Here is a 27,880-nt window from a genome sequence, read left to right on the forward strand (position 1 = left end):
ATGTTCTCTCAGTTATGGAAGTTACACCAGGATGTATACTTCTGTTGTATTCCAGGACACATTGGGATTAAGGGAAATGAGGCTGCAGATAGGTCAGCTCGTTTCTCAAGCTTTTGCCATCTGCCTGTCCCATACACAGGTTAACAGCAGATCATCAGATACAAACTTTTATCTCAGTGGCAGTCATCATGGTGTAGGAAGACCAGTAATAAGCAGCATGAAATTGTGGCAGTCTAGTTATGCAGGAACTGTAAAAAAAGGAAAATGTTCTTGTTCAGCTGCCCATAAGGTATAGTCATCTTACTCACTCTTTTCTATAGAGGGATAATAGACATGGCTATGTGTTAGTAGTATGGTTCTAGACTACTAACCATCATATTTTAATCGGCTGCCCTTGTTGTTTCATTATGAGCACGGTCACTATTTTAGTCACATTCGTACTCTGTCATTCATCAAGTGTCTCTTTCCCCTCTCATTTTTAAATTTTTACAGAGTACCAATGTATATCACCTTGTATAAATTATGTACATATTAATTTTATTAGTTTAATTTAATGTATGTAACTTTTAACATGCTTTTTATATTTGTTTGTATACTGGTTATGCCTCTTATTTATTACCTTGTGTACTTGCATGGTATGACTATTACTGTCCTTGCACCATTAAATCCAAAATAAACAAGTCTGAGTGTTGAGTTAGAAATAAAGCACTTGATCAAAGACTAGTAACCACAAATATAAGAGTTCTGAGAAAAATTAGGGACCAACCAGATGATAGCAGAATCATATTAAAAATGAAGATATTAGGAAGGAACTTGACATTGTTAGCATTCAAGAATGTGGGAACAGCTAATCTAAGGTGGTGTGTGGCCACTTAAATAGAACTGTTGAGAAAAAGTTAGCAAAACAGAATAACAGGAAAAAGATTCAGAGAAATGCTAAAATCTAGATGGTGCATTAGAAAACTAAAATGTGTGGCTTAACAATGTTAGTTGTTGAATAATTAATTTGAAGGAAAATTATTGACAGGAAGCTAACAGTAATGTAAAATTAATTCAAGTAATCCTGTTCCCCCCCTTGAGGGGGGGGAGGTATACAGGATTATGGTATTTATTCCTGTTATGTATCCTTCAATTTACATAGTTAAAATTACATATTAGCAATTTTTTGGTGATGGTACTTTAAATTGTTGTTCTGGCTAGTTTCAAAAATGCTTTGTATTTATATTGCAGTCATTAGAAAGTTATTTTTGCCAAAGTTGAAGGATATAAAACAGTTTCCACAGGAAATTTGTCCAATCTGTAAAACTTAAAACTTTTTATAAACTTAAAAATCTTTACTAACAAGAATAATTACAGCTAACTCAGTGTTTCTCAATTGGCATTCTGCAGACTTGATACTCCATGAAGTATTTTACAAGATTTACTTGAAAAATAATGCAAAACTCAAAAACAAATTTTTAGTTGTTTGATTGCAATATTTTTAACTGAAAATATCCTTGATATGTGAGAATAGGTATAAAAGGGGGGGGGGGAGTACTTTTCTCTGTTATGAGGTCATGAAGAACATTCAGACTATAAGAACCTCTAATGATATGGAATTGTTAAGACCCCCATAGGTCTTAATATTTGCATATTTAGATGTATGTAGATAGGGATTTTTTATTTTGGTGCTAAAGAGATTAAATTAATTCATTTAATAATGAAATTAATATTAAAAAGGTAATAAAATTATGAAATTTAATAGAAGCCATTTCTTGACTATGACAAGAATGTAAAGGGGAAGTGATATTTTTTTCTGCTGTTTATGAAAATTTAATAAATATCTGTTATATATACCTTATATAGGTATATATCTTAATAGCTTGTGATAGAAATTTTTGATACTTTACCAGTGAAGTTTGGTTTGAGAAATATAAGAATAACATCACTAAAAGTTGAATGTGTGTTTTTGGAATAATGATTTACATCTTAACTACTCTCTCTTTGTGTTTATCCCTTGATATTTCTTGAACTTTTGTTTAAGTCATAGATTTTTTGGGCCCAAGTTATCTTGCTTCGGGGTTTGAAGCAAATTTCCAAGTTCATGCAGTTTTTGACTTATTCATCAATAAATGTTGAGTAATGCATTATATGCTTGACTTATATAAAAATAAAATAATCTTAAAATAAGATTATATCTGTTTCATATTGTATATTTTTTGGATTAAATTTAACAGCAGATAAACAGCCAGATATAAAGAGCATGGCACAACCCGTCTAGGTACTATGAATTTCATTTCTGTACTAATTATTATCTCAGTGTCATTCCAGTTAATGTTCAACACATTTATTGAAGTCCAGTATCATCTATTTGCTGTCAGCTACTGGAATATGTGTTTATACATAGGATTTTGTTAGAAGCAAGATGTAAATTGCTATACTTTTTTTACATGCTTTCTTCCACTAACACCTTCTTCATTTCAGTAATTGAGTAAAAGTTGCTATTTGTCTTAGATAAAAATGTAGTTAATGTTTTATTACTATTTAGAGTTAAAATTATTACAGGAACTCATCTGAGATTTCAATTTTCTTCTACACACAAATAGAGTGCACACTGGTGTTCAGTTTTTAATATAGCATCACAAATGTGACTATAAATGTTTTGACCTCCTCCTCAGCTGGTAATGAGTTACCTTTTGTGCTGTAAAAGGTTCATCACAAATTTTGCTTGGTCAAGTTAGTTTTTTTTTTTTTTTTTTTTTTTTTTTTTTTTTTTTTTTTTTAACATTCAACTTCTAATAATATTTCAATGAACAGTTTTATATTGGCTATTTACTTATGTAGGTGGTATACTGATTATTTTTATTTCTCAGGCAGAAAGAGAACTGAGACAGAAACTAAAAACAGCATTCAAAACCTTTTGTGATAAAGTAGAACCTTTGACTAAACAGGAAGTTGAATTTGATACCCCATTCAGAGAATTAGGTTTTCCTGGTGTTCCATTTCGTAGTACAGTACTTTTGCAGCCCACATCAGGTTGCCTAGTAAATCTTACAGACTGGGTAAGTAAATATTTTATTTATTTATTGAAATAATTGTTACCATCTTATTCCAGTGTTCTGCCTTATAAACTCTCTTTCTCTCTCTCTCTCTCTCTCTCTTGCACACACACACACACACACACACCGTATATAACATCTGTAATATTTTATATAAGAACTGGAGATGTTTTTTTTTGCTTGAGGGGCTCTTCTATATATGATCTTAATAAGGGTTCATAATACTTAGATTTCATTTGGATGAATACATTACTTTGTTCATCCTACTACACTGGCAAGTTATACTGTATTAAAAGAAAAAAATGAGGACACAATCTTATAACAGAGATGTAAGTTTTTATACCTGTTATTCTGCAATAAGTAGTACATCCTAGTATTTCTGTGTTTTCATAATAATATAAGCATTCTCTCAGTTCTGTATATGGTATAATAAAGATGTTTTTTATATATATATATATATATATAAGTGTTTTGGAGTACAATAGTGTAAAAAAGATTTTAAAAAATCTCACTTATCTGTCTGTTAGTGTGCTAAGCTCACTATTCTAATTTAGCTTCATATAAACCTAATTCTAATTTAGCTGCATATAAACCTAATTCTAATTTAGCTGCATATAAACTTAATTCATGCTATTTATAGTGCAGTTAATCCAGTCTGCACATTCCACTACGCTATGCCAATTATTTGTAATATCCAATTTGCTTGTTTGCATATTTTCAGGAGCAAAAATCTTGCACTCTTCATATGATATTTGCTAACTCACCTTCACTCAAAAAGTCCTTAAATGGTTTCTCACATCATAAACAGGTTTTGAATGCAGGTCAGATGTTATCAGCAGTGGAAGGTGATGATCTGACAACATTTATATTAAACTTTATCATCTGTACTGTTTTTGGCTTATTTGTCAGCATCAGCACTTGTTTATGGGCAGTCTTTGTTTTTTATTATTATTTTTTAAATTCATCCTAATATGCAACTTTAGCAGACATATTTCTACATTTTATTTCTGATGAATTTATAAACCACATCCTGAAAATTTGTCCTTATTAAATGATAGAATCTTAAAAAGCTATTTTGCCATACGTTACTAAATATTTTTGGGCTAATTAGGATAAATTCTTACAGAGCATATTATAACTGATATGTGCTGGATAAACTATAATTCAGTATAATGTGCAGCTTTCAGAATATAATTTACTATCGTCTTTGATGATACATGACACCTCCACGAAGTCCGAAGACCCTCATTGCAGGAGAGCGTTCTATGGCACACACACAATCTATTGTCTATACTTCTTAATCCAACTACCTATTGTAAATTACACATTAACTTACCTATATCTATCTGTCTAATCCTCTTTATACTCTGTTGCAAGTATGGCATATAAAGCAGAGATCTATCATCTTCATAATCTCCTGTCTTTTGCAACTATTTCTGCTTATCTCCAAAACCAGTTGCTATCTTTTTATCTTTCTTTGCCAGACAGAATTAACATGGGAATTTCTTTTCTGTCTTTTCTCAGTACATGATTTTGCTTCTCTCCAAAACACAGCTTTTTTTTTTTTTTTTTTTTTTTTTTTTTTTTTTTCCCCTTTGCCAAGCTATTTTAAGACTGTTTTTGGAAAGCTGACTTTGGAATTTCTCTTCTGTCTATTTTTGGTGCATAGCCAATCCATATCCATCAGTATTTTTTCCTTCATATATTACATCCAAAATATATTTAATATTTTATGCCAAGCTATTCAAGACTTTTTTGAAAAGCATGTCAAAGCTGACCTTGGAATTTCTTTTCTATTTTCAGTGCATAGCCAAGCCATACCCTCTCCTGCAATGAGAGTCTTCGGACTTCGTGGAGGTGTCATGTATCATCAAAGATGATAGTAAATTATATTCTGAAAGCTGCACATTATACTGAATTATAGTTTATCCAGCACATATCAGTTATAATATGCTCTGTAAGAATTTATTCTAATTAGCCCAAAAATATTTAGTAACGTATGGCAAAATAGCTTTTTAAGATTCTATCATTTATGGGATGGACTGGAAAGTGTACAAGATTGGTGGAAACATAATTCAAAAGTAATCCTGAGCTGTGCAATCGAGGTGCTTGGTGAGACATCTGGAAAGATTAGAGAGCAGAAGGAGGGTTGGTGGTGGAATAATGATGTACAAGTGGCAGTGACAGCTAAGAGGAAGGCAAAGCAGAAGTGGGATGAGTCAAGAGTGGAAGAGGACAGAGAGATGTACAAAGAGAGAAAGCAAGAAGCCAAGAGAGTTGTGGCACAGGTGAAGGCCATGGCATATCAAGATCTGTATGATCAATTAGAAACAAAGGAAGGACAGAGGAAAATTTACCAACTAGCAAAATGTAGAAATAAAGCAGCTAAGGACATCTTACATGTGAGGCAGATCAAAGATGCTGAAGGAAGAGTATTATGGAGGGATGTGGACATAAGAAACAGATGGAAAATATACTTTGAGGGACTTTTGAATGGGGAAAATGCAAGGACTCACAGAGGAGATGGGCAGCCTTCTGAGGGGATGGTGCAGAACATCAGTAGAATGGAAGTGACGGAGGCCATGAAGAGGATGAGGAATGGAAAAGCGGTGGGCCCTGACAGAATTCCAGTGGAGGCATGGAAGGCACTGGGGGAAGAGGGAATTGACCTGCTGTGGGACCTGTTCATGAAAGTTTGCCAACAGGAAAATATACCCGAGGAATGGAGGGAGAGCACTCTTGTTCCCATCTACAAGGGTAAAGGGGATGCACAAGACTGTAAAAATTACAGAGGAATAAAGTTGATGTCCCACACAATGAAGATCCTAGAAAGGGTTCTTGATGGTAGATTGAGGGAGGAGGTGGAGATTGCAAAGGAACAATTTGGCTTCATGCCTGGTAGATCAACAACAGATGCTATCTTTGGGTTGCGACAGATGATGGAAAAATATCGAGAGAAACAAAGGGAGCTACATCTGGTATTTATTGATCTGGAGAAAGCATACGATAGAGTGCCAAGGCAAGAAGTCTGGAGGTGTCTGAGGGAGAAGAAGGTGCCGGAGAAATATGTCAGGTTGGTGCGGGAAATGTACAGAAATGTGAAGACAAGTGTTCGGACCTGTTTGGGACAGACAGAAAGTTTTCAAGTAACAGTTGGCTTGCATCAAGGGTCAGCATTAAGTCCGTTTCTGTTTAATATTGTGATGGAGGTGGTAACAGAGGAGGTGAGAGAAGATGCACCTTGGACAATGTTGTATGCAGATGACATCTTGCTGTGTGTAGATTCAAGAGAAGAAGCGGAAACTAAACTGGAAAGATGGAGAAAAGTACTGGAAGAGAGAGGTATGAGACTGAGCAGAAGTAAGACAGAGTATATGTGTTGTGCAGTGGGCGGTGGCCAGGGGACAGATCTGGAGCTGGAAGGAAATGTCATCAGGAAGGTGAGGGACTTTAGATACTTTGGTTCAACAGTGGAAGAAGATGGAGGAGCTGAGAAGGAAGTGGGATGCAGGATACAAGCGGGTTGGAGGAACTGGAGGGAGATGGCTGGAGTGTTATGCGATAAGAGGGTGCCGATCAATCTGAAAGGCAAAATTTATAGGAAAGTAGTGAGGCCAGCTATGACATATGCTATAGAAACTGTGGCCCTGAGAAAAAATAACATCAGCAGGATGGAAGTAGCAGAGATGAGAATGCTTAGGTGGATGTGCGGTGTGACCAGAAAGGATCATCTGAGAAATGACTATGTCAGGGGAACAGTGAAAGTTACGAACTTAGGAGCGAAAATACAGGAGGCAAGGTTGAGATGGTTTGGTCATGTGATGAGGAGGGAGGACGAATATGTGGGAAGAAGGGTCATGCAGATGGATGTGCAAGGAAGGCGGAAGCGTGGGCGGCCAAAGAAGAGATGGAGGGAGCTGGTAGAAGAGGACTTGAAGATGAAGAACTTGGATGTGGTGACAGCCCAAGACAAGAAGGTGTGGAGGAGACTCATAACAAACAGTGACCCCACTTAAGTGGGAGAAGCTGTAGAAGAAGAAGAAAAAAGAAGCCAAGCCATACCCTTCAGGATTTTTTCCTTCATCTGTTTACAAAACAACATTTATTATATTATAGTCAAAATATTTTGACTATAATATAATAAATGTTGTTTATTATATTAGAAAGATTTATTATATTAGAGACATAGAAACTGACAAAGAAACAGGATGTCAAAAACACTGTTTTTGACATCCTGTTTCTTTGTCAGTTTCTATGTCTCTGATCCATATAATAATAAGGCCTTCACATTGCTAACGAAAGTCTTTAATTTGGTTTTATTATATTTGGAAGATTTACATGTATTATTCAATTTGATATTTTAAGGATACGTCCTTATATTATTCATAAAGATTGAATAATATAAGCACGTAAACACAAGAAAAATATTTAATTAGCCAAATATTTCGGTCTGAAAATTGTAGACCTTACATGCTTATATTATTCAATCTTTATGTCACAAGTATCCTTAAAACAGCAAATTCTTATCCTTCAAGGGGGAAAATGCTATGAAACTAACCGGTAAATTAGGAAAACTTTCAGTTATACAGGGTAGGTTACGAGCTAAGATCAATTTTTTTAAAAAAATGCTGCGACAACAAGATTATTCCCAATTTTGCTAAGATTAAAAAAACAATAAAATCTCCTGGAGCTCATAATATTTACCAGAACACTAGTTTATCTCTAATCCATAATCAACTTAAAGCTGCTAAACATGACCTTGCTATTCACAGTCATCACATTTCTGATCTGCACACACCTATATTTCCACAAATTTGGATCCACATCTTTCTTACATAGTTCTAAATGTGGCTAAACGTTCTACTCAACGTGCTTATAATAAACAAAGTCAACATCTTAACCGTAAATATGAAGCTCTTTCGTCTAGACAATCCAAGCCCTTCATAACTACAGATAATTGGATTGTCAATATATCCGGACGTCCTTTGACTGAAAGCGAAATCCTCATCCTGTCAATAGGACATGATTTTTCTGTTGTTCCAAATAAGATACCATATCTAGATTTCCTAGTTAACATTGAAAGGAATCTCAATCATCTAACTAGTGATATCGCTAATGCTCTTCGCCTAAAAGTCACTTCTTCTCTATTTAAGGCCAAACTTCTTCCTTCCAACATATCTCCTCCTGAAATGAAATCTTTACGGTCCTTGAGAAAAAACAATCACCTCATTATCACCAAAGCTGACAAGGTGAAAGCAACAGTAGTTATGGACTCTGCAAATTACAGAAGAAAACTTTCTCTTTTGCTTTGAGATCGCTCCACGTATCAAGAAATTGATTATGATTCAACCAACAGACAACTAAAGAAATTAAATTCTCTCTATCTAAACTGATGAAGTCATCGGTTTAGATAAAGACAATTGTTATATCTGTAATTCGTCGGCTGTGTTATTGTTATATCCTTACTTTTATATATAGTTATATCGTAAATCGTAAGTTCAATCCTATTATACATTAACTTACTGTCTCTAGAATCTATCCTTTTGCTTACTCAAAACTTTGTACAATCAAAGTCCTACCGGCTACTCTATTGTTATGTCGCTATCTCTCTATATTATATCTTATTCTACCTCTATAATAACTCTCCTTCTAATCTACTGTCATGCTCCTAAAATACTAATTCAGATTTATTTCCTCTTCGGATATTGGCAAAATTTATATTTTTGCTGCGCCAGCCAATATCCTATAACAGAAGAGACTCTTGTTCAGGGAAATAATTCAAAATTTAAAAGGATACACACAATAATTTATCTCACGCTAGTGCTGTGCAGATTCAGTTAGCAGTCGTAGACCGAATCTCACTTAAACAATTATATCTAAATTCCTTCCCGCCAAAATGTTCAATTTCATAAGTGGTAGTTTGAATTCGTAATCAGGCATAATTCAGGTATAAGGTGCAAAGCATGTTTATTGGAAAAACATAAAACATTTTACAGTTATTTAAGTTTAAATACTCAATTGATCAAAATTCACTCTAAGTTAAGGGTTATACTAAATCACAATGAATCAGAGCAAGTTAAATCCTTCAATTATGAAAGGACAAGATTAGGTTTAAGCAAAATACTACTACTACTATATAATTCCCTTCACAAGTTACTCACAGAATACTTATTGAACACTTTCATTAACATTCTATCAGTGATTACCTTAATTCTAAATTTCATCTAAGCAAGTCTAGCCATTCACAAATCACTGCCTAATTAACAACTCTTCTTTGTTCCACAAGGGCTTAATTAATTCAGTCAAATTCTCACTAAAAGTTCTCTACTAGTGTCCTTTAGTTACAACACACACAAATTTCTTGTTCTTCTAAACGAATTTTAACATAGAACGAAAACTCTTACATTACCGGATCCTTTCAGATTTCATGCCGCCATCTCATGTAGGTCTGGATTACCGTACTGCATATTCTTCATCTGTCTTTGCGCCTGGCAATGTACTACGCTTTTTCTTCTAATCGTTTCCGACTGTTGCGTGCTGTCTACCGCTCCGCAGGAAACTTTCTCTAATGGGACATTCTGCTAAGGCTCAATTCCACATGGGCCGTCATATCGCAATCAGCTCCGCTTGAAAATCTTCAAGCATTCTCAAAAAAAGAACCTGCCATCCGTCATTACCGTAGCCGACCCACCGCTCTCTCACGAATCCCCCTACAAAGTCCCCCTAAAACTCGAATCCGGCACTCGAAGATCAAAAAGTCAAAAAGTCCCCTAAAACGGCATGCTTCGTCTTTTATTCTCCCTATTCGGGCGCCCTCTATTCAATGCGGTTTTCACTCACGAACCCCATCGTTCATGCCCCTTGGGTGATCCTACACTCTCGCTAACCTGTCCGGTTACATTATTCTAGGAAGGCGCTCTGACGTCATATTTCTGCGTAGGTATAGCCTCCATCGCTACGCTCGACTCATACCGATTATACGTGATTATTCCGGATTACTATTATAAACTTTTCTCAGAATTTCGCAATGTACTAGACAGCTTGCTTGGGAATTACAAATAACCTAACAATAACTCTCACTATATCGCACACATGGACTATACATTATTACAAAACATAAAACAACACTTTATAATTATTAGCCGATGTGCAGATATCTCCTTAATAAGTAGTAGTTTGTCATGTTAAATCCTGGATAAAGAATTTACTTGTAAAGCTCTGCATTCAGGATCTAACACAATTGAAAGACTTAAAACTCATTTTGCAAGACCTCCTAGATATTATGGTCTTCCTAAAATACATAAGATTGATTTTCCTCTTTGTCCAATAGTAGATTGTATTGATTCTCCTACTTACCGTATAGCCAAATATTTAGCTAAATTATTGAAATCTCACATAGGTAACTCTAGTTCCTTTCTTAAAAACTCCTCAGATTTCTTAGAAAAATTGAAAAATATCTCATTACAACCTACAGATCTTATGGTGAGCTTTGATATAGAATCTTTATATACAAATGTACCTCTCAAGGAGACTTTAAAATTACTGGCTGACATCTTTCCAGAAGACATTATAAAACTATTCGATTTCGTAATACACTGGATATTTCTTATGTCAAAACAAATTTTACAGCCAAGTAGAAAGAACGGCCATGGGAAGTCCTCTCTCTCCTGCTTTAGCCAACTTTTATTTAGAACATCTAGAAAAAGTCCTCTTCTCATCTATTTGCCCTCAACCATCCTTTTGGGTAAGATATATAGATGACATCTTTACTGTATGGCCTCACAACAAAGACTCCTTACCTTCTTTTTTAAACAGTATCAATTCCTTACATCATCGTATAAAGTTTACTATGGAAATGGAAAAAAACAACCAGCTATCATTGACATTCTCCTCATCTGGTCACCTTCAAATACTCTTACAACTACAGTTTACAGGAAACCAACATTCACAAGTCGGTATATTCTTAATGAATCAGCCCATCATTCTTGTCAAAAAACAGGAATCATAAAATGTCTAATCAGAAGAGCCAAAACTAATTGTTCCACTTCTAATTTTCTACAGAAAGAACTTTCTACTATCCAGCAACACATGAAACTCAATGGATTTTCCGAAAAGAGTACACACCATCCTCTCAATTCTTATAATCCACCACTAAACAACAAAGATTCAATATGTCGAGTTCCAATTCCATACATCTCCGGGATTTCAGAACCTATCTCAAGAATTCTGAAGAAATATGAGTTAACAGCTACATATTCACCTATTAACAAATTATCTTCCCATTTTCCTTCTCCTAAAGACAAACGCTCAACTATGTCTCTTTCTGGAGTTTATCAAATTCCCTGCAACTCTGAACTCTCCTATTTTGGACAAACTGGATGCTCTCTTGAAAAAAAGAATCCAAGAACATCAATCCTCCATTCATCACAACAAACCTGAAAAATATGGATTGGCTCAGCACAAGATTGAAACTAACCACAACATCCTTTGGTCAAAAACTCTGCTCTTACATAGATCCTCCTATAAATTTGAATGTTTATTCAAAGAAAGCATAGAGGCATTACTCCATCGTCCTAACTTGAATCAGAATGACTGTATATCTGTATCAAAAATCTGGGAAATTCTAATCAGGATAACTCATTAATTCATATTAATTTAATGTATTTACTATTATTAATTAATATCTTTAATACTTAGTGATATAACATCACGTGGCTTGTTCTATTTTTAAACGATCTATTGTTAGTATTCCATCTTGTATTTTTTAAAACTTTTCTTGTAGTGCCACTGAAGATGCTCTGTAATTTTAAGACCGAAATATTTGGCTAATTAAATATCTTTCTTGTGTTTACGTGCTTATATTATTCGATCTTCTGAAAATAATTATTGTCAATCCTTGTGTTATATTCTCGCTCCACCTTGAGCTCCCGGATATGTAAAATTCAGGACACGAGTATACAGTAAGTTTGAAATAGAAAGTGATCACCATTTGCCTTCCAGCAGGATAAAAATGAATATCATATTGAAGAGATATTTTAAAATTTATTTCTATTATTATTATTTTTTTTTTTTTTTAAATCTTATCTGACCCACATACGAAACATTGCAAGACCTATAGTATATTGGTGCTGTGTGTGGGCAAGCAGGTAAGAAGAAAGGAAATAATCTGTTGACAGTTAACAGCTGACAGGTGTAGTCCTTTGGAAAGACAGTGAGGTAGGCTGTTTCAAAGAATAGAGATAGATGGAATAACAAAGGAGGCTGAGAAGTTGTTGGTTTGTCAAGTTTAGAGCTGGACTGTATATGGGTGTTGACTAGCAGCTACTCCTTTTTCTTGCTGATTTTAGAAGTAAATGGGGGAATGATAATGACCAGTTCAGTAGAGCACTGTCCATGAAAGTAGAATTGGCATAAAGTAGAAATCGAATGCCTATGTGAGAGAGAGAGAGAGAGATTGCAGCAGATCTGTGAGGTATTGTTCTGGATAGCATCAAGTAATCTTACAATTTTGTTGCACCACCCCAAATTTGAAGTCAGTGAAAGCAGGTTGTCTATATACAGGTGGAAGAGAGTGGGTGAAAGTACAGAGCCCTGGGTTATTCCAACATTGGTGGGGAAATCTAAGGAGGGGGAACCATCCACAATTTTTATTTATTTTGTATCCAAACACAAGTGGTACAGTAGTACAAAGTGGTACAAAATTATTTACAACAAATTAGGATACATTATAAATGAGAACAGTTTAATTGAGTTGTAAGTCAGCAGTTAGAATTGAAGGAAGTACAGGAAGGTGGTTTAATGTTAAATCTGGTGTGAGACAAGGATGTACATTATCCCCACTGTTATTCATTATCTATATGGATCACATTATGAAGGAAAGTGGATTAAACATGATATCAAAATTGGAGATTTTAATGTCAGCTCTTTGCTTTATGCAGATGATGTTATACTTCTAAATAAATCCGCTACAAGTCTGCAAGATTCTCTGACTAAATTGAATAGCTGTTGTAATAGATATGGTATGAAGGTCAGCAATAAAAAGACAAAGACAATGAAAATAGGCAGAATCATTGAAAATGTCAACTGTGTTGTGAATGGAGAACCTGTGGAACAAGTAAAACATTTCAGCTACTTAGGCACGATTTTTTACTGAAGATGGTAAATTAAATATAGAAATAGACAACAGAATCAGCAAAGCTGGTATGGTGGGAAGTCGATTGAATAAATTCATATGGAATAAGAGAAAAATTAGTCAGAACACTAAATTAGCTGTATACAAGACAGTGTTCAAACCAGTTTTAACTTATGGATCTGAGAGCTGGGTCAGAAGTAAAACACTTGACCAAAGACTAGAGGCCGCAGATATGAGAGTCCTGAGAAAAATTAGGGGCATGAGCAGATGGCATCAATGGCAATATCATATTAAATATCATAAAGTTCTTTCCTATGATATTAGGAAAGAACTTGATATTGTCAGCATCCAGGAATGCATTAGCAGAGCTAATCTCAGGTGGTATGGGAATTAAGCAGAATGGGAGAGGAAAGATTAGCAAAACAAGTTTTCTCTGCCAGGTTGGCAGGAAAAAGACCCAGAGGAAGGCCAAAATATAGGTGGATTGATATGGTACAAAGTGCCTTAGACGATAGAAATATAAGATCTGATAATGTTGGAGTCTCGACAAGTAACAGACTGATTTGGAGGAAAATTGTAGATAGGAAGTTAGTAATGATATAATTTTTTCATGTAGTACTATCATATCCTGTACACCCCTTGTGGGTACATGGCAGGAATTTGATGACGATGATGATGAATTACATAGGGACTAATAAGTAAAATATGAGGAAAAAAAAAAGAAACTATACATAAGTTATATACAATAGATATGGTCAGATGTTCCTCCAGTATCTTGCACAATCAACTGCTCTCTCTGTGCAGGATATAACGTCCTGTTTTGTGCAAGTTGATTGAAGAAGGACAAGAAAGAAGGTGTTCCATGGACTGGGTTGTCTTGCACTCACAATTATCTGGTCCAGTGAGGTAGCCCCATTTGATGAGGTTTTGTTTGCAGTATCCTGTCGTTCGAAGTCTATTGTGGATTTTCTAAGTATTCCAGTCCAAGTGGGCACCATGTGGAAGATGTTCGGCTGTTTTAATACCAATATTATTCTCTGGGTATAGTGCAAGCCATTGTTGAATTTTGTCTCTGAAGGATTTTTAGGTGGTTCAACAACTGCTAGGAAGCTATGTCGAGATCTTAGTCTTTAGGGCACTGTGGTCTGGCCGAATAGTGGGTGGCATTCATCATTCATTTGTCTGCTTCTTTCGTCAGCTGAGAATGTAGATCTTCGAATTGAAGGGGTGCAATACCAGCCATCCACAATGACTCATAGTAAGTCACCAGTGAGAAAGCTGGCAATCCAATTACAGAAAGATGGAAGGCAAATCACCGGATGGTTTTGCATAGAGGCTGATTCAACCTCTGTGCAAAACTTGGTCTTAGATCTTAGTCTTTAGGGCACTGTGGTCTGGCCGAATAGTGGGCGGCATTCATCATTCATTTGTCTGCTTCTTTCGTCAGCTGAGAATGTAGATCTTCGAATTGAAGGGGTGCAATACCAGCCATCCACAATGACTCATAGTAAGTAACCCGTGAGAAAGCTGGCAGTCCAATTACAGAAAGATGGAAGGCAAATCACAGGATGGTTTTGCGCAGAGGCTGATTCAACCTCTGTGCAAAACCTGATGAAATGCTTTAGAAATGTTGAGCGGCCACGTGAGTTTCTGCAAATTTTTCCATGGTTCGAGTTCAGAGGTTTGGGACGAAAGCTAGTAGCTTTCATTCAACAATGCAGAATTTGAGTGTTGGTGACCTTCTCCATAGTTTTTGTTGTTGGCTGACTTTTATCACCTTTCTTTTGTTTGCAGAGGGAGAGAGGAGCGATCATGTGGTTTTGGCAGTGGAAGTGGCTAGGCAGGTGTAAGCTTCACAGACAGGAAGAATTGTTGACATCCATCTTGGAGAACATAAAATAAAATTCAGCACCATCGCTTTGGCAAGTCAGGACTAGCAGATTGTACCTTGGATGCTCCTTTTCATAAGATCAAATGAAAAAAAAAAAAAAAAAGAGTGATACACAGAAGTCATTATAAGTCAGAGAAACCATTTTTGGAATCAGCAGCTTCAAAACATTCCTCTAACTTCAATAAATATCACTAACCTCAGGAATGCACAATCAGATATTGCCATTAAGTAACTGATTTCAGACCAAGTCCCTGGCACTGCTGATTTCTCTCCTCTTCAACATAGTCTGCTTTGTAATCCCCCCATGATAAATTAAGGAAACTGACTGGTGACCTACCATGGCTTGATCAATTGAAGAGGAGAGAAATCAGCAGTGCCAGGGACTTGGTCTTAAATCAGTTACTTAATGGCAATATCTGATTGTGTATTCCTGAGGTTAGTGATATTTATTGAAGTTATAGGAATGTTTTGAAGCTGCTGCTGATTCAAAAAACGGTTTCTCTGACTTATAATGGCTTCTGTGTATCACTCTTGTTTGTTTTTTTCATTTGATCTTGTGAGAAGGAGCATCCAAGGTACAATCTGCTAGTCCTGACTTGCCAAAGCAATGGTGCTGAATTTTATTTTATGTTCTCCAAGATGGATGTCAACAATTCTTCCTGTCTGTTCATAGTAAGTCAGTCACAAGTACAGGACACTTCATACACATCCTAGATGTTATTTTGCCATTTCACTCCTCCTCCCCTTTTTGGTTCACTACTCATATCTCAGAATCCATATGTTAAATTTAGGAAGTTTTTTCACTTGGTTATGAAGTATACTATATATGACAAGAAATTATATTGTTTTAATCTTTACCTGAGTATAAACAAATGACATTTGCATGTGAAGTATCTCCACAACTAAAGATTGAAACCGGGCTAGGTATGGATGTGTATATTGCTTCCCATAATGCGAAGCAATATACACATCCATCACGCAGAATTTGTTTACACTTGGATAAGGATTAAAATAAGAATACAGGAAAACCTCGCTTAATACGAATCTGATATGTGCAATAATAAGTTAGCGCAATTGAGTGAATTGATACTATTTCTCGCTTTAAGCGAGTGATTAATCAGTTAATATGATTTTTTTATGTTATGTGAAATTTTATGTTGCTAATCTGCGGCGAGCGGTAGCCGATGGCAGTTGACTCAAAGCTATCATCACAAGTGCACGTGTAAACTCTGTTCTCTTGCTCAATCACTTTTTCTTCATTTTGCTTTAATTTAGATACCTATAAGGCTTTATTATATTCAACCCCCTGATATGGAAAAGAGAAGAAAAGTAATTATGTTAAAGGAAAAGCTGAAAAATTTGCTCTATTCCCATTCAAAACAGTTTAGTGAGAATGATCTCCTTCAACTAGAAGAATAGTGTGCATAAGAAGAAGATAAGGAGTGCAAGCAAGAAGAGAATGTTAAGAGCTAATTTTCAATCACATCAAGTATGCTATGAAATTTTGTTTGATGCTGATCCTGATATGGAAGGACGCTTCGAAGTCTGCTGAATTCTTGATAAAGCGATCGCCAGCTATCGTAAATTGCATGACAAGATCAAAAAGTCGAGCACTTTCAAACATCTTTACTTAATTTTTTTTTTGCGAAAAAGTAGCTGAATCAAATGTTTAGACATTAAATAAAAAATTTAGTGATTGATTTTTTATTAACGTTGATAATTTTATCCTCTAATATAGCTTATAAATTTTTTTTGCAGGTTTATGCTAACTGATGGACGAATTATAATCATTCCTATTGTTTATTGTATTCGCTTAACACGATTTCGCTTAGCAAGCATTAAGTGATGGATTAATTAATCACGTTAAGTGAGGTTTCCTGTATAATTTCTTGTCAAGTATAACATAAAGTTAAAACTGATTTTAATACTGTCAATCATATACTGCTAATTTAAGTGTTTTGACTAATTTCTCTTTTATTTCATATACGTTTATTCAACTGACTTCCCACCATGTCACCTTTGCTAATTCTGTTGATTTTTATAATTAATTTGCCATAGTCACTAAAAACTTTCTAAATAGCTGAAATATTTTACTTATTCTCTAAAGATTCTTCATTGAGCATGCAGTTGATATTTTTTCATATTCCTGACTGTTTTCTTAATTTTTGCTGTTTTTATTGCTGATTTTCACAAAAATTTGTTACAGCAGTTGTTCAAATTAGTTAAAGAGTTTGAAAAATTAACTGGTGATTAATTTACGGAATTGACAACGCATATAAAGTAAATTAATTAAAGATAACTTTAATGAATCACTTCTATATTTCGGCAATGTCACATTGCCATCTTCGGGAACATAAAGATATGGTATGTGCACTAAGGAACTAACAAAGCAAATGAGGAAGAAAATAAGAACTAATTTTGTTCCTAAAGTCCTAATGGTGCCCTCTTGCGGGCTAATTTGGTAGTCTTGGCAGTTGGGCTGAAGTTCTCAAAATGAAAGTCTCCCAAATTTGGGGCAGTTTCATGCACCCAAATTTGTTGAGGTTAGGAACGTTTTTTAGAGCTGCTGAAGATTCTTTGAATAGTCTTTCGTATTTAAACTTGCTGCGATGGATTATTTTTGTCTTCTTCCAACGAATTTTATGGTGGGTATCTAAGGCATGGTCTGCCAGCCCAGAGCGGCTGTACTGGTGAAATCGGATGTAGTCTTGGTGTTCTGAAATCCTGATATTTGTTGTTCTGCCTGTTTGGCCAAAGTAGGACAATTTGCAGCTGCAAGGGACCTGGTATACACCAGGTAGGTCTAGGGGGAGTGGTTGGTCTTTGGTAGAGCGGATAAGGGATGCCAACTTTTTATATGGTCTGTAACAGGAAGTAAGGTCATATTTTTTGAGGATATTAGTTATTTTTTCAGAGGTGCCCTGGATGTAGGGGATAGTGATAGACTTGGTGTAGTCTTTATTGTGGAGGGGGGAGGGGGGTTGTGGTTTATAGGTTTTAGTATTTTTTGGATTTTTTTGGGGTTGTAGCCATTGGCTAAGAAAGTGTTGAGGATGTGGTTTAGTTCCATAGTCAGGGCCTTGTCATCTGAGCAGATTAATTTTGCCCTGTTATATAGTGTTTTTATCACCCCATATTGTTGTGAGGGGGGGGGGGGGGATTGCTGGTGAATGTATCTGCCAGTGTGGGTGGGTTTTCTGTAAACAGAGAAAACCAAAGTTCCATCAAGCTGGCGGGTGATTAAAGTGTCTAGGAAGGGGAGGGTGTTGTTTTCCTCTTTTTCTAAGGTGAACTGGACTCTGGGATGTTGGTTGTTTAAGTGTGTTAGGAAGGAGTGGAGTGTATCTGAGCCATGTGGCCAAATAGCAAACACATCATCCACATAACGAAGCCAAATAGTGGGTTTTTGTGGGGCGGAGTTTAAGGCTTTCTCTTCAAATGTCCATAAAGAAATTGGCCAAGGGTGGGGAAAGTGGTGAACCCATGGCTGTCCCCTCTATCTGTTTGTAGAACTTTCCTTGCCAAACGAAATAGCCTGAGTTCATTGTGAACTGAAATAGGGCTGAGATATCGGGAGGAAACTTGGCTTGGATGAGCTCAAAGGTTTCTTTGAGTGGGACATTAGTGAATAGGGAGGAGACGTCAAAACTGACCATTGTGTCAGTGTGTTGGAGTGTGAGGTTTTCTATACTGGCTTTAAAGTGGGCCGAGTTTTTTATGTGTGATGGTGTGTTGCCAGTGTAGTGTGTGAGCGTTTTGGCTAAATGTTTGGCTAATTTATATGTGGGGGAATCAATGCCATCCACTATGGGACGTAATGGCACATTTTCTTTATGTATTTTTGGGAGTCCATATAATCGGGGGGGGTCTAGAGTTATAAGGTTTAAGTTTGTTGGTGACTTCCACAGGCCAAGAAGTGACTTTCTTAAGGAGTCTGTGGATAGTTCTGATCTGAGAGTTGGTCGGATTATATTCAATGGGGAGGTAAGTAGTACGGTCTCGTATTAAAGAATTTAGCTTACCTTTCTAGTCTTTTTGATTGAGTACCACAGTGGCGCTTCCCTTATCAGCTTTGGTGATTACTATTTTTTTTGTTGTTTTTTAATTCTTGTAGGGCTGTATATTCGTTTTTGGATAAGTTGGATTTTGGAGGTTTGGCTTTCGTGAGAACACCGACTACACCCAGTCTCACGTTGTTGGCGATGTGGTTTGGCAGGTTGTGAATTCCACGCTCTATTTGGATCATGATTTCTTCAGCAGGTATCCTTTTTGGAGCTAGGGCGAAATTGTGACCACGTGAAAGTGCGGTGAGTGCTTCAGGCTTTAAAACTGCCGACGAGAGGTTGACTACTGTGTTGAGTGGTGGCTGGGGTACAGAAGTAGAAGTCTTTGTCAGGTTTTTGTATTTTTTCACGTGTCGACTATGTATTTTTTCGAATTCCTTTCTTGCCGATGTGCATGAGATGTCATGAAGTATCGACCATAGATCAAGGCCGAGTGTGTTAGAAAGCTCTTCCTCTAGCGCCCGTAAGGTTTTGTTTCCGTCGGCAAGGAGAACGCGCGTCGCGGTAATTTGTTCTCTTAACAGGGCGAAGCTGGTGCGGTTGTAAATGCGTAGAGCTTTCTCGGAAGTGAAACGGTGCTTTAATTTGACACAGTTGGGGATCACTTTGTTATCCCGGCAGCGTTTTAGGAACGTCAGACGATTTATTTGCCTCGATATCTACAAACAGATAGAGGGGACAGCCATGGGTTCACCACTTTCCCCACCCTTGGCGAATATCTTTATGGAGACATTTGAAGAGAAAGCCTTAAACTCCGCCCCACAAAAACCCACTATTTGGCTTCGTTATGTGGATGATGTGTTTGCTATTTGGCCACATGGCTCAGATACACTCCACTCCTTCCTAACACACTTAAACAACCAACATCCCAGAGTCCAGTTCACCTTAGAAAAAGAGGAAAACAACACCCTCCCCTTCCTAGACACTTTAATCACCCGCCAGCTTGATGGAACTTTGGTTTTCTCTGTTTACAGAAAACCCACCCACACTGGCAGATACATTCACCAGCAATCCCCCCCCCCCCTCACAACAATATGGGGTGATAAAAACACTATATAACAGGGCAAAATTAATCTGCTCAGATGACAAGGCCCTGACTATGGAACTAAACCACATACTCAACACTTTCTTAGCCAATGGCTACAACCCCAAAAAAATCCAAAAAATACTAAAACCTATAAACCACAACCCCCCTCCTCCCTCCACAATAAAGACTACACCAAGTCTATCACTATCCCCTACATCCAGGGCACCTCTGAAAAAATAACTAATATCCTCAAAAAATATGACCTTACTTCCTGTTACAGACCATATAAAAAGTTGGCATCCCTTATCCGCTCTACCAAAGACCAACCACTCCCCCTAGACCTACCTGGTGTATACCAGGTCCCTTGCAGCTGCAAATTGTCCTACTTTGGCCAAACAGGCAGAACAACAAATATCAGGATTTCAGAACACCAAGACTACATCCGATTTCACCAGTACAGCCGCTCTGGGCTGGCAGACCATGCCTTAGATACCCACCATAAAATTCGTTGGAAGAAGACAAAAATAATCCATCGCAGCAAGTTTAAATACGAAAGACTATTCAAAGAATCTTCAGCAGCTCTAAAAAACGTTCCTAACCTCAACAAATTTGGGTGCATGAAACTGCCCCAAATTTGGGAGACTTTCATTTTGAGAACTTCAGCCCAACTGCCAAGACTACCAAATTAGCCCGCAAGAGGGCACCATTAGGACTTTAGGAACAAAATTAGTTCTTATTTTCTTCCTCATTTGCTTTGTTAGTTCCTTAGTGCACATACCATATCTTTATGTTCCCGAAGATGGCAATGTGACATTGCCGAAATATAGAAGTGATTCATTAAAGTTATCTTTAATTAATTTACTTTATATGCGTTGTCAATTCCGTAAATTAATCACCAGTTATGTCTAACCAACGTATAAGTCTTACTACTAGAAGTTTGAAAACTTGTAATGGATTTATTTAGGATTACAATATTTGCATAATGTTATAATCCTAAATAAATCCATAGCATGAAGCACATGAAGAGCTGAGCTACTTTATATATCTCCTTTGATATTCAGGTTTAAAATAGATGATTTTGTTTCACTGTGACCCATATTATGATGAATAACAGTGGAATAACATGCACCCTTACTCCACATTTTGCATCAAACCATTTTCCTATATAATCTTCAATTCTAACTTTTCAGCCATTTTTTGTCCACTGCTGGACGAAGGTCTCCTCCAGTTCTTTCCATCTTTCTCCGTTTTTGACAGTGGTTGACCAATTTTCCCCAATAAAATTTGACAATTCATCACTCCACCTTCTTTTAGGACGTCCTCAGCCTCGTTTCCCTTCTTTTGGAATCCAGTTCGTTAGTATGGTGGCTCATCGCTCATCTTCTCTTCTGGATAGATGTCTGGTCCATTTCCATTTTAGTCACTTATGGTGAAGAATGATGTCAGTAACATTAGTCTGACTTCTTATCCAGGTATTTGTTTCTTATCTTTTAATGTGATGCCTAGCATCAACCTTTCCATTTTTCTTTCAGTTGTTGCTAGTTTATTTGCCAGTGCTTTTGTTAGAGACCAAGTTTCACAACCATATGTGATGACTGTTAGTATACACTGGTTAAATGTCTTCCTTTTTAAACAGAGTGGGACATTATTGTTTTGAGAAATGCTTTTCAATTTTCTGAATGCACTCCAGGCAAGTTGAACTCTTCTATTAATTTTCTTTTGGAGTCCACAGTTTAGATCAATGAAATGATCTTAAGTATGTATATGAAGACTCTTTCCAAGAAATTGTTTTCTATTATTATGTTTTTTGGTGTTGCAAAATGATTAAACGTGATTTTAGTTTTATCTCTGTTTATGTTTAGACCGACTTTTCTGCTTTTATGATATAGGTCTTCTGTCATTATGTTAAGGTCTTCTGGAATGTTTGCAAAAATTATGATATCATCTGCATATCTTAGGTGTGTGTCAAGTTTCTGTTATTAATTCTTATACCAAGGTTTGTCCAGTTTATATTATTAAATATTTTTTGAAGGGCTGCTGTAAAGATTTTGGATGATAGTCTCCTTGTCTGCTACTCGTGTGAAGTTGGATTGTTGCTGTTGCAGTGTGGTATATTTTCTGGGGTAGGTCCATATATTCTCCAGGAACTCCCTGATTCTGGAGTGCTTTGATTATTGCGTTAGTCTTGATGGAATCAATTGCTTTTTCATAATCAATAAAGGCTAAGCAGAGAAGCAATTGGTTTCTTCTATTTGTTCTAAACAAATAATAGAACATTTTCTATTATTTGTTTTACTGCATGAATAGGATCAATTGTTGTGTTAAAGCCTTTACAGAATCCTGCTTGTTCTACTGGTTGATTTGAGTCTAGAAGAGGGGTTAACAATTGCAACTTAAGTAAAGGCTACATTACTCCATTTACACCATAAAATGTCCCATTTGCACCATATAATTTTAGTATTCTGAAGAGCTTTTCTCTTACACATGCACCATTTCCAAATCTGCAAAACTTAACACAGATCATTGTTATACTCCATAATTTCTCTCAATTATTTTTCTTAACGTGTGGCTGACAAGGTATTTAGTTTCTTAAACCCATCTGGTTCTTCCCCTAGTTTCTTTGCATCAAGTTTTTCTTAACCTACTATCAAATATACCTGAATAAACATTACCTGGCACAGTTAGAGAGATTCCTCTATAATTCTCATTCAGTTTTAGTTCCATTTTTACAGGTAAGTATGCTAGGCGAGCTCTATTCCAGCTGTGAGTCCACATTTCAGATTTTTCAGTTTTTAATCTACATTTATCATTTCTGATTGCTTTTATAATCTCTCCTTCATTTCTGTAACTTTTCAACAGACTATAGAATAGTTTGCTGTCTTTATGATTAATTTCTGTATTTTTCCCAATGTCCTTGTTAAGCTACTTTTACGTATAGCTTTCTTTCAATTTTCTCTATATTCTCGAAGGGTATATGCCAACTTACTTGCTTGATGTTTACTTCAGATTGTGCCACTGGGATTCTATGGTTTGGTTTTCATAGACTTTTACTCCCCCCCCCCCCCCCAATAATATTTGTATCTCTGAAAGCTTCTCAACTCTGCTTCATTTTTCAACACTTTCGTAAATTTTTTTCCTTTCAATGTAATATCCATTTTTATCTAGATCAAAGCTTAGTGATGATCACTTTATATTTCAAATCTCCTGTGTATATATTCTTATTCTGAACAAGTCTGAAGACATTTAGAATATAAAATCATTATCAACAGTAAAATAAAGCTTTTTTTTTTAGTTATTTACCAATTATTATTAATACAGATCTTTTCTCCAAATGTTCCAAAACATTTCTATATGTCTTGGTATCATTTCCTACTCTGTTGTTTAGGTCTCTAACAAGAACAGGATTTCCCTTTTTCTTTATTATATTGAAAACTCACTAAAAGACTTGAAAATTTGTTCTGTTTCTTCTTTACTAGAAGTTTCTTTGGGATCATAAAAGCACAAATAAGTCTCACTGTTTTTTCATTTGAAATCTTCCACATCATTCTACTTGAAATTATGTCATTCTGTTTAATGTAGAATGCTAGAGCTACTCTCTCCTTTTCCTGATAACATATAATCAAGTATTATGCAGTTGTACTATGATATCAATTCTCATTATGAAAAAGACTTGCAGGGAAACCAGAATAATTTATTATAATTGACAGTTTGCTAGAAAAATTTAACATTGCAGTGTGGAGCTTCAGTTTGGAATCAGGAATTTGCTGTAGTGAACGACTTGTTTTAAAAAATTGTTTTTGCTATACTTAGAGAAAATACTATTATAACAACTTGCTCACTACAACAGACTTCTGTTTTTTCTGTCATGGCAACAATTATATAACACAGTGATTTTATGATTCCTTTACTAGCATTGCCTATGTTGATTGTGCCATTCTTCAATTCTGTTAAGTTTGAGATTGTTCCGGTAGTTGAATCTTTATCCAGGATTCCTGACAAAAGCATAAGGGATTTTTTCAACCAAGTAATGATCTAGCTGGCACAACACCTGGTCATATTGTGCTATGATATCTGTGTATTGTTTAAGCTAATTTGGTCAACTTTCCAGCTAATCATCATTCATTCACTATCAGTGAATATCAGAGTAATCGCCAGTATCATCATTCATAATACTGGCCATTACTACAAAAGTTTACTTTTCCAAATATTATGACTCTAACTGCTATTTATAAGAATGCCTGACTGCACAAATATTCTTACCACTGCTCTGCACAACTATATGGATCATAAAAATTGTTCATGCTTATAAACTAACCTTCGAGGCATTGAATGCAGTTTTATGCTGCTAAAAATTCAAAACTGTTTATGCATTCCCCCCCCCCCCCCAACAAAATACTAATTTCTTTCTGCTAAACATTGAGCAATAATCAGTTAATATTTGAATCCCTTAGTATAATCTTGTATTCTGAACAGGCCTGAAGTTATCACTAAAACATATGACAATCGATATGACTATCACTTAACCAAAAATCTGGGAGACTGTCATTTTAAGAACAAATTAATACTTGTTAACTCTCTCTCTTTATCTAAAAGTAGATTGTGCCAATTAGGACTTTAATTCCTTGTGTTGTTCATGACAACTTTTAAACTGGTCCCACTGTTAATCGCATACCGTGACAAATTTTTTTTGTGATCTGAAAATGCTGGGCATAACACCAGCAAATTATCAGCAAATAAATAAATATTAATTGTTATTTATATGGGCACTGCATGGAGTCAAGACTCATCATGGAAGACCCACACTATCATACATCTCTTTAAGCTTATTCACTGTTTGGGCACTCGCATCCACTTCCATCATTCACCACTCTTCAAATAAGCCTAGTCTTCGCACGCTTACTAACACATTCTTAGACAACTTCCAAATGTGGCCCCTTGTTTCTTTCCACTACCCATTTATTGAACATTTTCTTTTGTGTCAATCTTATAGAATTCCTTTAGTAATGTATAAATTTCTATCATATTTCCTCTCCTCTGCTTGTCAGCTAAACTCTGCAACCCACACTCTTTCAATCTGGCAAGTCATAAGCTTCTATATACGAGTTGTCCCAGTCCTGAAAATGCTTCACGCACAAACTTTGTTTGCTTACACTTGGATAAAGGATTAAACTAAGTGGAAAAACTTCCAACTATCTCTAATCCAGAGTATTATAATAATGTGTGATGACACCTTTTGGCTACTCATATATGAAAAATATGACTTATGCATTACTTCAACCTTAGTATCATCTCTGGGTCTGGCTCCCACTGATGAGACCTCAATAAAGGTCGAAACTGGTCTGGGTAGTGACTCTTCCAATAATGCATAGCATTATACATGTCTGCAAGAATATGTGCTTTGCATTATGGGATACTAAGGCAAGTGATGTTAAGTCATAAGTTTCTATATACAAGTTGTCCCTGAAAATACTTCAGGGCACAAACTTTGTTTGCTTACACTTGGATAAAGGATTAAATCAAGTATATAATTTCTTGGTATCTTTAATTTACACCTTCAGTTTATCCACAGACCTGATGGGCTTCTTCACTCATCTATGAATCCTCTCCACCACCTCCTGGTCACCTAGAAATGCAGGTGATCGAATCTTGACACAGTAGTCAACATGTGGCTGAATCATAGCCTTATAAAGAGGGATAATAACCTCCCTATCTTTATTTGTCAGTGTGTTCTTCAGTATCCAAATAATCCTCTGAGCTATTTTGCCATCTCTTGTAATATGTCCTCTGAATTTCAGATCTCTGCCTACCATCATCCCCACATCCTTAGTTTCATCAACTTCCTGTAATCTAGTGCCATCAGTGTTATAGGAAGTATCTAACTCTTTCATCCCAAAATGCATTACCTTACATTTTACAACATTAAATTGGCAACCATTGTCCTTAGTCCACACTGCCAATTTAAGTCATCCTGCAAGATATCTATATCACTTTATCAACTATTGCCCTCCCTTGTTTTGCATCATCGGCAAACAACTGAATACCCCCACCCCTCAAATCTTCCTCTATATCATTAATTTACAAATTAAAGAATAGTGGTCCTTGTGCAGAGTCCTGGGGAACTCCATTAGTCACCTTCATTCACCTTGATTCCACTCCACCATACACCACCTCTAATGTCTATCAGCCACCTCTATCTATGCCACCAACCTCAAATCCCTTCCTATTTGCTCCAGTTTATGTAATAATTTTCCATGTGGTGTTCTGTCAGATGCCTTTGCAAAGTCTAGCAGTATCATAGTGTAATGATTTCCTTTATTAATTCTGCTATCACCTTATTATAAAATGTGAATAAAATACAGGGAACCCTCCCTTTTACAAAGCCATGCTGCCCCTATAGAGTATCATATTCCTATCCACCCATTCCTGAATTTTACTTTTAACTAACTTTTCCAATACTTTAACCATTGCTCGAGAGATACTAATTGGTCTGTATTTGCTACTTCTGTCTTGGAGCCACCTTTGTGTAATGAAATGATCTTACTCTCTTTCCACTCACTTGGAACCTTGCCAGAGCTGAGACTTAGCTTAAACAACTTCATCAGAGGTACTGCCAGTTCACTTGCACAATTAAGGGAAATGCTTGGAGAAGAACAAGCTGGTGGTTCAGGCAAATAGAGGTTGTTAGGATCATATTTTCACTTTAAGACAAATTGTTCAGAAATCATGGGAATATAACAAGGATCTGTATTTATGTTTTGTCAAGTTGGAATAGGCATGAACAAGATATTAAGAGGAAAAAATGTTCAAAATGTCAGTTATAATTATATGGTGTAAATCAGACATATCAACTAATATATATATATAGTCTGTATTTAAGTTGTAAGTCAGCAGTTAGAATTGAAGGAGATACAGGAAGAGATAATTTGATGTTAAAGTTAAATCAGGTGTGTGGCAAGAGTGCATTTATTCATCATCTATGTGGATCACATTATGAAGGAACAAGGCATTAATTGTAATGCCAGGTCTGGTATGAAAATTGATAATAAAAGATTAGTGATAATAGTGAAATGCAGAAGACTAGAATTGAAATGGATTGATGCACCAAGAAGTGACTTTAGAAGACTAAAATCTGATATTAATTTGGAAGATAATTGTCAATAGGAACTTGGTAATGATGTAAATGTGTTCATGTAGTACTATTATAATATTCTATACCCCTTCAGGGTACATATTAGGAATTTGATGAAGATTTTTTTTTTCTTATGTGTTATTATCATCAGATAATAACATTTAATCTAAGCATTTAAACATTATATGGTTCAAGAATGAATAAAATTTTGTGTTTGACATATAATATTAAAGATTTAAAACAAGGATGTAATCTTAAATCATTACACTTATAATGAACAAAACATTATATTCTATTGTAATATATAATCAAATTATGTTTAGCGTGTTACGTAAAGCAAAACTTCATAAATTACATTATGGTGAATCTGTTAGAAACTGATTAGATTATTTTGAAAGGTTGTCTACTTAGACTAGACATTTGTATATCCAATTCAGTTATCAAATCTTTATTTCCCTTTCCATTGACCTTCATTAATGTTATTTTTTGATAGAATTTTCTGGTTGTTTACCATTTTCTCATAATATACTGGTGGAAATTCACATACTTATCTCAGTAATTTATTTTTCTACAATGCAGTTTTAAAATGTTTCATTAAA

At 35.7% G+C, this 27,880-nt stretch overlaps 1 protein-coding gene across 1 annotated transcript in view; it reads left to right on the forward strand.

Moving 5' to 3' along the window:
* dre4 (SPT16 homolog, facilitates chromatin remodeling subunit dre4) overlaps window positions 1–27,880 on the forward strand; it is a 371,785-nt gene that overhangs the window by 259,746 nt on the left and 84,159 nt on the right. Inside the window, exon 21 of the mRNA XM_090398585.1 lies at window positions 2,853–3,041. Within this exon, the coding sequence (XP_090254711.1) occupies window positions 2,853–3,041 (189 nt within the window). The remainder of the gene's footprint in view (window positions 1–2,852; window positions 3,042–27,880) is intronic.

This window comes from Typopeltis vanoorti, chromosome 9 (assembly GCF_054136105.1).
Source record: "Typopeltis vanoorti isolate ZY-2024b chromosome 9, IOZ_Tvanoo_1.0, whole genome shotgun sequence".
In the NCBI taxonomy this organism is placed as follows: Eukaryota; Metazoa; Arthropoda; class Arachnida; order Uropygi; family Thelyphonidae; genus Typopeltis; species Typopeltis vanoorti.